General features: G+C 37.9%; 1 protein-coding gene across 1 annotated transcript in view; it reads right to left on the bottom strand.

Annotated features, from left to right (window-relative positions):
* The window catches only part of svep1 (sushi, von Willebrand factor type A, EGF and pentraxin domain containing 1), a 71980-nt gene that overhangs the window by 52339 nt on the left and 7312 nt on the right, over window positions 1–12329 (bottom strand). The window contains exon 2 of the mRNA XM_042727346.1: window positions 9862–11036. Coding sequence (XP_042583280.1) covers window positions 9862–10374 — 513 coding nt within the window. The 5' untranslated portion in view covers window positions 10375–11036. The remainder of the gene's footprint in view (window positions 1–9861; window positions 11037–12329) is intronic.

Genomic DNA, 12329 nt, shown 5'->3' with positions numbered 1-12329 from the left:
TTCCCCAAAGATCCTGTCTGAGAAAAGGTTTTAAAAAACAATTTTTTTCTTAGTGTGAAGAGCATTTTAATAACCTTAAGAACACTTTTCCACTATAAAGAACCTTTTGTGGAATGGAATGGTTCCATGAATGTATTGGAACCATTGATGCCCATGAAGAACCATTATTTTTAATTGTAGATTATAAAGACCAAACAGACAGTGGCTAGTCACTTTATGTCAGTTTTTCTTGTCTAGACAAGCAGTTCACAGACAGAATAAGCTGCAGTGTGAACCAGACCTTATGCTATCCAGTTGAGATCCGCTCTGTGTTTTTATGTATGTCTAAATGTGTCGCTATGTTTTTTGCAAGCATGATTAATACAGTATAGCAGCAGTTAATCCTGCTTTGTCATACATACATCTTTGAGCATGCCACATTGTATAATGTTTGCAGTCTGACTTAGCATGATCTAAACAGTAACATGTTTACAGTATATGTTTTTAGGCATCAGAAAAGGAGCCGCAGCAGCCTCTGAGTCTCTGCTGTCAGTGATAAGAGAAAGTCCAGAGACTTTTGATGACAATTTGTTTCTGCTTTTGACAGAACTATTCAAAAGTTTTGGGTCAGTAAGATGTTTTGAAAGAAATTAATACTTTTATTTAGCAAGAATGCATATATAGTATTTATCATTAGTAAAAACCAAAATAAAAATGACGTAAATGCTGTTATTTGAGCATCAAATCAGCATATTGATTTCTGAAGGACCAGCTGGTGTCCGAAACCATAGTAGAGTTCATCTGGTGCACTTATTCAGTCCCTTACTACAAAAAGATCAACTAGAGAGTACCCATAATAATATATAAAATTTTGCTCTAAAGCCCTCTCTGGCTCACAATATTTGCACATTGCATATTTGTATATGTTCCTATGTACGGAACAGTGAATGATGGAAAACAGGAAGATCTTAGACACAGCTGTGAAATTGGTAATGTGATGAGAGATCAGTAGAGTTTGTGCAAAAAGAGAAAAATTGTTTATTATTTTTTCGTAAAGTTGGTTAAATTTAAGTTTTGACTTGAATTTAGGTAAATAATCTACTACTGTCTAGCACTATATCAATCTCTGTGTTGGGGTCGAGATGTCTGCACAGAATCTCACATTCTTTGATCAGTAAGTCCTTTACAGCTGCTAATATAGGCATAATCCTCTGTTCAGTTCCTGTATTGTGTTAATGGGCATGCTTAGTGAACCATGATCATTACACATCTTTTATATTCTATTCCAAAACCTCTCAGACACCTTATCATGTTATAAAGCTGATGTCCGGTCAGTAACCTCTTAACAAAACCACAGAATTCTTAACAAAAATCTGTGATGTTTCTGAGTTGTGTTATAGTTTTTTGAGCTCAGCAGTATGTAGCAGAAAAAGAAAAAAAAAACTAAAATAAATATTTCTCATTCATGGAGTTTAGCTTCTAAAAGAGTCATGGACGTATCTCTGTCTGAAACATTCCAGAATGGAGTAAACATGTGACCAGAGTGCATTAATTTGCTTGGTTGGAGGTCTGAGCTGTTTTGACATGTTATGGTTCCAGTGGCAAAGAATACCAGCAACATGAACCTACACTGCAAAAACAAGCCCACTAGATGGACCAAACCATTTCAAGCAATAGTCCTGGGCAGGAGAAAACAGCTCGCTGTGCAATTACTAGATCTTTTTCCACAAGTCTGCAATAAATCCTGTAAAAAACATTTGAGGGTAAACATTTTGCTCTGGAAAGCTGAGCTGTTGAAACCCTAGATATAAGCCACAGTTTGATTTTGCACATGGGAGGCTCCTGTTGCATGCCTTCAGTTTATATGCCTCCCACTGTGCTCTATGTTCTCCTTTAGTTTTCCTTGAGTGATTACAATTGATTTCATTTCCTCAACATGTCAGACACACTCGGCCAGCTACACCTTGTTCAGAAGGACAAGAGCAGAGATTGTTGGGCTAATGGATGGGGTAGGGCTATACATCTACCGACTGCTGGAAGTCCCTAGATCCTTATTACAGTTCTCTCTGTCTGTGAAGTGAATTGAAGAGGATGTGCAAGTGTGCGTGGTTGGATGGAGTTTGAATAAAGGGAGTGTAATTGGTCTGGATAACACACCGGGACAGAAGGTTTATGGAGTATGGTTAGTTGGTTCCTGTCAAAACACCATTTATCAAACCAAGGACAGTGAGACGGCGAAGGAAATCATTTTTAAAAGAGAGAAGGCCTTGACAATATTTCATCTAATGCAAGGGCAAATTTGGTCTCTCTGGTCCTCTGGTGCTGCCAGCCATGTACTAGGAACTCAGTACAAGAACAAAGTTATGCAAGAGCAAACAGAGTATGGATTTGGTCCGTTACATTAGATTTATCTTATTTTGGATCTTTTTGCCAGAACTGAGAGAGAAATATGAAATATATTGTGACATTCCCTGTAATTTGAAAACAAATTTGAATGATAGGAGTAAATGCTTGTGGAACCAAACAAGCCTCGTCAATATAACCAGACTATTGGCTTGCTTAATGACAAGAGGCAAATGACAGAAAAGCCACAAGCCACCAAATAGATGTCTGTGAAGAAGACCAAAACACTGTGAAGGAAAAACAATTAGGATGAAATGGTTCTAAAACATGAATTGGTGACTTGAGATATGATATTAGTTTTGTGGACTATGTGGTTTAAAGAAATATTTCATTTAACCTTATTAAGTAAATTGCTTAATCAAACCACGGTGTGATGTAATGCCTTTTTTAAAAGGAAAGACACAAAGGGGTGAATTAACAGATAAATGAATAAGATAACCAATAAACTTTACTGTGGAGTGCATCAGATATTGTCATACGATATTTGTTCTCAGTATTAAATGGCTTTTTTGTGCATATATTAAATGCTTTAAGAATTATTTTGCTTTTATATGAACAGATTATACTTTAAAATGTCAAATTATAAACCTCATATTGATGTTTTAGAACATTTATTTAACAGTTATTCTCTCAGTAGATGTAAAAATGCACAGCTTCATAAGGATATTTAACTTTTTTCAAGTATCTTAGTATTTAGACTCATATATGCAAGTATTCAGCTATTCAGACAAGTTCATCTATTAGAGCAACAGCAAGATCTGATTCACAGGGAATGGACATAATAGTAAAAAACTGAATGCATTGTAGGTTACTTTGGATAAAAACATCATAACACATAAATGTAATTGCATGTAAACTTAGACCACATCCTTTGTTTACCCTCCTACTGTCCATCGTTCCTGCCTCCCTTTCTCTGTTAAACCAGAGCTGTGGTTTTGAGCTGCAGACGTTCTCTGCCCTAAAGCTGAGCAGGAGAAATCTCTAACAGTTAAACTCTAATCTCTCCTCTCTATTACAGTGATCCTGTCTCTGTTTGGGCTTCCACACTAATCTTGACTGAGAGGACAGTCAGCGTTTTTATGTGGTGTGAGTGATGTGGAGCTAATGTAGTTTTGAATAGATCCTGTACACCGGCATTAACATAATAAGAAAATATCCATTTAGAAAACAGAGTATTTAAATGATTTAAAAAGACCCATAACATTCAGAATGCATGTTCTTGATGGCTTTTGATGGAAACCTCCTACCACTGGAACCCATCCGACTATCAAATAAATACTGCAGATGCTTTGCCAAATGGAGTAGGCTAGTTAAAAAAAATGCTCAAATTATAATTTAGAACATCCATAACTACATGGTTGCCTGTGAATAACAACAGTGCATATTTTGATATTATGTAACTCCACTGTGTATAATTGTGAAACTTGTTTTTCTTCATAAAAATTGCTTTCCCTTCATGATAATTATTGCACTTGTGGATGATCTGTGCAAGAGACAACAGTGAGAATTAATCAAATCTTGATAATTAAAAAAAAAAAAAGTAAACTCATCCTAGCCAAACTGTATTTATAGCTACAACTAAAGCCAAATAAAGCACTCCATACTATTAGATTTGGTTCTCATCTTGAAAAGCATTGTGAGAGCAGTCATTGAAATATCTAGAAATTCACAACAGCACCAAGGTATGATATTTTCCAGACCGGTGTCTAGGAAGCGCACAGGTCACTAATGTGAGGCAGTAATAGCACAGATGGGGGAGAGAGGAATCTATTTTCAGTGAGAACAGACTGTGTGTTGCTGTTGACAGGCTGAACTGATATCCATTTCAGCACTTCAGTGGCTTCTCCTCTGTGGTATGTCCTACCCTTCCCCCTCAACACACATGTACACAAGCACATATGAGATCGTTTACAATCGCAGACACACACAATGAACAGCAAGTGCATGCAAGTGCTACTTAAAGTGTTGTGGGTGAAACCTGGCTGTTTTTTCTTGCTTTTTGCTTTGAACTCTAAAGGACATAACTGTGGCCTTAGCTGAGGTATTTTAAGTGAGACTCCTGGAAAGCCTGTACAGAGCTGCCAATTACTAGCCTTCATATCATAGTGTGGTCACAGGCACAGACAAGGCGCCTTTGCATAGAGCCCTTATTAAGATGGTCTGCCTCTGGAATTTTACAGTTCTTTTAGATAAATAGTGCTTCTGACACTTTGTGTTCTTTTAGAAAAATATTGCCTCCTCAAATTTAGAGTGTTTTAGTATAATAACATCATACTGATCTCAATTTCTAGTCTTAGTAAATTTTTTAAATAATAGTGCTTCAGGAACTTAGTCTTTCATCATGTTTTTTTTTTCTTTTTGTAATTGTACAGTCAGAAAGGTTTTGCCATTAAGATACAGATGGAGCCAGGTTTCAAAGTATACAGCACATATTGCAAGCATTTATAAACATAATAGGACATGCAACACAAATTTTTGTCCTTTTATTATGTATAAATATTATAATTATTATATTTTTCAGGTATGGAAAGCAGGCATTTTGTAAAGTGTGACAGTCATATTTAAAGCATAAATTTGATATTTTTTATTGTTTAAATATTGGCATGTGGTTGACTTTCCCTGTGTTTATTATTTATTAAGACATTTTTAATGTACATGCCCCTATTTGTCACTTGAAATAGTCTTTCTGATATGATGATCTGTACTGTGACAGATGAGTTTGGGTTAACTATGCTCAGACCTAGAGAAACCAAATTCAATCAAAATTCAGTCGAAAAATTCTCAATTTACCACATTTTGGAACTTCAGTCTTAATTTAAAACATTGTCAGACATCACCTGTTGCCATTTATGAATCCCACAGCCACAGTGGTCTCTTAAAACAAAAATAACATCTGGGAATTGCAGGTGATTCAAGGATGATGAAGTGGGCCTCCACATATGTTAGTTACGCTCTCTTGGTGGTGCATGTATGCAGCTGGTGGAAAAACGCATGCTTTTATCTTTTCATGCTTCAGAGCAGAAATGTGACCTCTTGCATGACAGAAATGACCTCACTGTATGGGGCCATTAATAGTGCTAAAATAAACAGAAACTCTGTCTTTTGGCTATTATTGTCTTTTGTTTTTCTCTCAACAATATTATGCATTTTTTTGCCAGTACACTGTGCAGTAGGTGGTGCAGTCAGACTGAGAACACCACCACCGCTCTATATTTGACTTACTCCAGCTTCCAGTTACCACTAATCACTGTGTTGAACCGTTTTGCAGTTTATAAATATTCCAAAGTGCATTTGCGTGTGTAGATCTCAGGGTGTGGAATAGGGCTCTCCTGGAGCTGAAAGTTGTGGTTAATAGCAGGAATAATGTGAGAGCAGACTAAAGGTTTGGCATGAGGTGAAAACTGCAGGCGAGACTAATTATTTTGCAATAATACAATTTGTGTGACTATAACTACGCTCCAGTAGCTACGTGGAGTTTTGTTACCAAATGAGCGGGACCCACTAAGGGTCTCTCATTGAGTGGTTCTTTTTGAGTTCAACATTTTTTATCCAAATTTCCCCCTTTTTTTACATTTTAAATTTGACTGTACTGACAATTTCAGATGAAAATAAAATTTTAACAATAATTGAGCTCAATGATGACACTATTAACTTCTGAAGAGCTGTTTTAGCAGTATCAAATTTGTTTCATAATTTGCAGAATAAACACCGTTATTAAACTAAACTGAATCAACATTGAAGTGAGTTAAAAAATGACACTGCTGCCTTCAGAAGAGCTACATATAACTGAATTGTACTTGTTTCACAATTGATGAACTTTACACAGTTATGAACTGGACTGAATCATCATTGAACTAACATGTGCTGTGTAATGGCACTATTGTCTTGCCATAACTGTTTATTTTTACTGTTCATTTTCTGAGAGGCTGCTTTGAAACAATCTATATTGTATAAAGTGCTATATAAATAAAAGTGACTTGACTTGACAACAATATTCAGAGGCCCCGTGGCTTTTCCAGTTGTTTGTGATTTGTAGAAAAATATTAAGGATAAAAATGTTTAAAATATTTTTTACACAAATTATGTACATTCATCATAAAAATGCCCATACCGTTAAAGGATTGTATTAATTTCCATGACTTTTCTGTTTCTGTTTTCTGACTTTTCTAAAATTAGACTACCAGGAATTTTGGGTATGTATGAATTTAATTTAAGACATATCTGGATTGTTACTTGTTTTAGCTTATTTTAATGCTTGTTTTGTCTCATTTTAAGTCATCTTGACACTTAACATTTAACAACTGACAACCGATAGCAGAGCATAATTTTGTCTACTGTGGACAAAGAAACAATAACACATGAGATGTGATTTTACCCAGCTAAGTGTTCCTGCTTCCCTGCAGAATGAGTGCTGGACAACTGATGGATGAAGACCAGATGAAGGTTTTCTTGTGCCATCATGTTGCATTAATTTTACCATCACATGTGTGTCCCAGACAATAAGACTTTTTTATTCTTGTCTCATGCTGTCTCTCACTGTTGATCCATCCCTTTTTTAGGCATATTTCTGCTGCTTACGTATTTCAGTCTCTCATGTGTCTGATTTATAGGTACTATAAACCAATTTCTGGTTAAGGTAAATGCATACAATTTGTGACTTAAGGCAAAGCACACAGTAACAAGCAACCAAGCAATCTGTTCCTCCAACACAAGTCAGAGATGCAATTAAGCCCCTAAATAGGACTGAGACTGATTCATTGTAAAACATGTTGCCTCTTCAGACAGTTAAAGACCGAAGGGCCCTTATCTGGCTGTCTGCAGACATATCTGTGGCTCTCAGGCTGGTTTAAAGGCATTCCTGACTGTTTTATCAGGGTTCGTAGAGTACAGGCTGTCTCTCATCAGGATCTCCCTAATCAGTCTTAATTAATAACACAAATACAGCCTCGGAAAGTGCCAGAGTTTCATCAGTGCATGCTTGCCAAAAAGAAGCATTTCTATTTCATTGTTACGATTTTATCGGTTTCTTATTCACACAGGGCTTTTTACAGCTATTTGTGAAAAATAGTGATCTTTTACAAGTAGACACTCTCTTTGCATTAATATAGATAGATAAAACATTGTACCTGTAAGCATTCATAATGAACTTCCAGACATTTGTATCAGCACCAAACATCACGTTTGTGTGTTTTGACAGCTGTCCCAGTTCTTTCATTCGGTTTCTTTGCGTTTATGTCCCTTTGCTTTAATTTTGCACCACACATTCTGAGGCTTGCTGACAGATGTTTTCGCAGACACAATATGAGATATTTGGACACGTTGATCTGTCTAGACTCGATGACAGGAACGCTCCTGCTTCCTTGTGCTTCAAAAACCAGGTCAGAGGTGTCAATGGCACTTTAAAGAAACATTCTCTGGAATTTCTGATGGGGGATTGTAGGAGGAAGGGTCACGTAGGGATGAAATGGGAGGGATGTATGCTAACAATAATGCAAAAAATATAACTGCCCTTTTCACCTCCACGCTACTTGCATGAGATAAACAAACAGTCATTTTTGAGGAAGAATGACTCTTGATATATATGCATGCATGGGTGAGTGGGTGTGTTTTCAAATGTGCTTATATACAATTCCCATAGACTTCCCCTTCTTAATAGAATCCCTTCTGGGGCAAAGGAAGACTCCTACTCGAGATGAGCATTCATTGGAAATAAGAAAATTTCAAATCCATTTGGTCAAGGACTTCGATGTAATGACTCCCTATGGAGGCTGATCAGAAAAGCAGGCAAAGAATTTGGAAGCACTGAAAGCATTCACTAACTTTCAGAAGGACAGCAGAGAGAGAGAAAGAAGTTTATGGAGAGCTAGTTCTGCTCTGGTTTGGCAATTGGACAAGGGGTTGGGGATCTGGCAACCCAGGATGCCCACTAAGTGCAGACAAACACTGTGGTTAGAGCAAGAATCAGCAGGAGTGCTGGGCGAACCCAAGAGAGATTACATAAGAACTTAGATCCGTAGATGTCTATATGTCTATCTATCTATCTATCTATCTATCTATCTATCTATATATCTATCTATCTATCTATCTATCTGTCTGTATTCAAAGTGTCTATACATACTTTTCTTTATAGTTAAGATAATCATTGTAGTTAAATGGCAGATTCTCAAGTCAGTTTTATATGGTTTACCACTTTGCTGTTTATTAGCATGTTGGGTTTGTGAGACTACACAATGCAGCTTTTATCCATCATCAGGCATAGCAAAATAAAATGCATTTAGAGCCAACCCAACATTTCATTCTCCAAATGCAGTGGAGAAAATGAATTAGAGGCTTGGCAATTGAGGATGTTCTTGCTAAAAGGCAAATCTGATCAGAGAGGTTTGGCCTCTCTTTGCACTTCGGCTGGGCAGTAGAACTGTGGATAAGGCCTTCGACCTCTGCAGCTCTGAAAGATTGAAAATGTGTCAGGAAAAAGCTCCCAGACCTCCAAGCCATTTAGACTCAACAGAAGGAGCCAAAAACCATGAAATATTACAGTTTGACTACAATGCCAATTAATTGCATATGAACAAAAGGGCTTTCCTGCTGTGCTTCCATAACAACTTAATACATTTGCAGATCTGGGTTAGCGAAACCATTTTTCAAACCACAAATGTCATTCAGGACAAGAAAAATGTCTGAAAACACGGACGTCATAATCATTTGTAACGGAAAAAAGGAGTAGAAGCTGCAGTAGGCTGCAAGATGAGGCAATAAATCATTTTGCTGCAATTTATAGCATTGCTGTTAAGTGAGACTGAGTTAGGTTTTTTTTTTTTTTTTTTTTTTTGGAATTTTAAAAAGAAATGTATTTATTTAAAATGAGTCACTACTGCTGCTGTCTTTCCCCTTTGTCTGGATCTTGAAGTTCTCAAGTTATTTCCAACTTGAAACCAACAACTCTGTATTTCATTATATTCCAAAGTCTTTAGTGCAAGTTAACTGCGGACAAATCAACCTGCATGGCCCTACCATACACTTTTTTTTTAAAGTATAGCCACTGTTCTAGAAAGTCCTACATACAGTAGATAGATGGTTTCTGTGGTTATCTGTCCCAGATCAGAGTGCACAGGAAACCATGTGGTGCTAACTTAGAGATGACATCTGGAGGTACCTTGCCAGGAATGGAGACTTTTATGTGTTGTTCATCCATCATTTTGACTTTGCAGTCCTGTTTCTGCTAAATGTGCTTCAGTGATTTCGATTCAATAGCTATCTATTTGTTTATTAGTTAAAGAACATTAAAGAGCAGTGGAGGAACAAATAAAAACATTCAGCATAAATCAAAGTTCATCTCAATCAACTCAATCTAGATTAGGTGGCTAGACTCTTAATGTTAATGTCTGTCATTTCCTCTTTTATCTATTACATTTTATTAAGTGCTTAAATTCTTTCTCACATCCACAGACTCAGACATTGTGATTACACAGCTGCTCTTACCGCTGCACGCTGGAAGGCCCCCCTGGTGTAGGTGCCACCTCCTCTGTAGGTGATGGAGGGGATCTCTTTGCTGAAGAGCGAGCACTTGTGTTGGTGGGCTTTGGGTGCAGACACATAGTCCACTCTTGTAACCACATGACTCTTGGAACTAAATGTCACCAGCGCTACACGTGTTGCCTCCGGTGCCACCGGAAAATCTGACAGCAGCTTCCGCACGAATCGCAGCTCGCTCCCAAAGTTGGAAGCTCCCACGCTGGAAGACTCGTCCACGAGGAAGACCAGATCCAGACAGCCTCCCCGTTCCCGAAGAAGACGCACATTCCTTCGGAAGACCTGGCCGAGACGTTCCACTTTGCTCTCCACGCTCTCAGAGAGGTTTTGCCGGGTTTGGGCCGCCTGACGCAAACCCCGCTGGGACAACCGCTGAGCCTGGCCCAGCCAACCAGTACAGCATGACCAGTACAGGAGAAGTAAGGTGAACCTTAAAGTCAATGTAATTCTTAGTGTCACCATGATAACGCCACAAATTCCAGCGTCCTGTAGTGGTTATGAGGGAATATTGAGGCGTATAAGTTTGTTGCAGTCCTTCTCTTCTTTTGCTTTCTCTATCTTTTCCAAGCAGGGTGAGTCTCCTATCTCTCCGCTGGTCTCAGGAATCTGTGGAGCTCCTGCATTTCAGACACCCTCCAAATGCGTCTCTCCTCTCTCTCAAAGTCATTTGAAAAGAGCGAGTCAGTGAAAAAAAGTTCGGTGAGAATGAGCGAGGGTGTGTGCGCTGGTGCGAGACTAAGGGAAGGAGTGAGAAGGAAGAGTGAGAGAGAGCAGCGGCAGAGGAGGAAAAAAGGGGCAGTCAGAGGCGCGAGTGTCTCTCTCTTTTCTTCTCGTCCCGTTCTCTTGCTTATTCCCTACTTGTTCTGCCCTTCTCTCTTTCTTTTTCCTCTGCTTGTCCTAGAGGGCTCCAGACTGTCCGTCAGCCAATGTCTTTGTGAGAGAATAAGTGTGTGTGTGTGTGTGTGAGGGATAATGAGAGAGAGAGACGTTTGTCTATCGGCCTGTCAACATGCCCAAAGAAAACATCAGCACGGGGCCTGTTGATCAAATCCATATGTCTGGCACTCGTCTTCTCTCGGACGAACACTCTCACCAAACTACCAGGCAGATACCAAAAGAGCCATCTGCTAATGAGAATAATCGCGATGAGCTTTAGACAAAACAAGCATGAAATGGATACAAAAGCAACACAATTTACTTGACAAGCAGAAAAGCTCTTAACAGGTTTTAAATCGAAGCAGCATTATATTAAGAGTCCACATGTCATGTGAGTTTTGTAAGCAGAGCCTCCAGTCTTTATTACTTCCTCTCGTTTTCTCTTGGGGGTCTTGTGGGGAGAGAAATCGGACCCCCCTCTCTGTCTCTTTTATTTGTTCCTGCTTTCTTTTGTGATTTTTATCTGTAACCAAAACAAAGTCTCAATGCTCAACGCAGTTTTAGGTGGGCCGGCCACAGTTTGGCTGTATAACAGAACATTTGGAGCCAGGCTCAAACTTAATTAATACAAATGAATGCCACGTGTGAATCCCAACTGTCATGGCTTTGAAGGGACAAAACAGACAGGGATTTGCAGTTTTGTGAGATTATAGCTCAAACAGCTACTGATTCTTAACTGAACCAACATGCTGAGTGTTAAGTGTGGTCTTTAAAGTTAATTGTGAACTTTGTGTCTGAGAGCAAAAGAGGACAGCAGTGTTTGGCTTGCCAGGCAGCACTGGGACACACATCCCTCTGCTCATCATAAAGAGACCCAAAGAACTCACTGAGCAATATATATATATATATATATATATATATAATATATATATACAATATATATATATATATATATACATATATATATATATATATATATATATATATATATATATATATATATACATATATATACACACACACACAATTTTGCATGTATTTATCTTACATGCCATCGTGGTAACTGTATATATACAGACACATTTTAAGTCATACACATGCACCATAAATTCACTTGAATCTGTTAGTCGGTCTACTTCTGTCTTTCATCTGATTGGCAGGTGGTGACACATTCTTGACATTTATCCAAACAAGAGGGGGCTATTGCAAGATAATACAAACATCTTATTTCTTGTAGTGTTAATCACTTCACACTTGCTTATGTTTTGCTTATATATATATATATCTCTGAAAAATAACGTCTGTGTTTGTTCTGATGCAAGTAATTTTAACAGAAGATTTTACAAATAAGGGATTTAAAATACAAAAGACTTTTTTCTCATTAACTACTTGGCAAAGCGAAGTGTCTTACGTAAAACTTAAAAATAGTAGAATAGTGCCCTCTACAGGTTAATAAGGGTACTTGTTGTCCAGTTGTTCAACTGTTGAGAAACCAGTGCTTGTCATAATTGTAAGTGAAACTATTTTTCATTACAGAACAA

This window comes from Cyprinus carpio, chromosome B7, assembly GCF_018340385.1.
Source record: "Cyprinus carpio isolate SPL01 chromosome B7, ASM1834038v1, whole genome shotgun sequence".
Taxonomy (NCBI): domain Eukaryota; kingdom Metazoa; phylum Chordata; class Actinopteri; order Cypriniformes; family Cyprinidae; genus Cyprinus; species Cyprinus carpio.
This window is presented reverse-complemented; position numbering and strand designations above follow the sequence as displayed.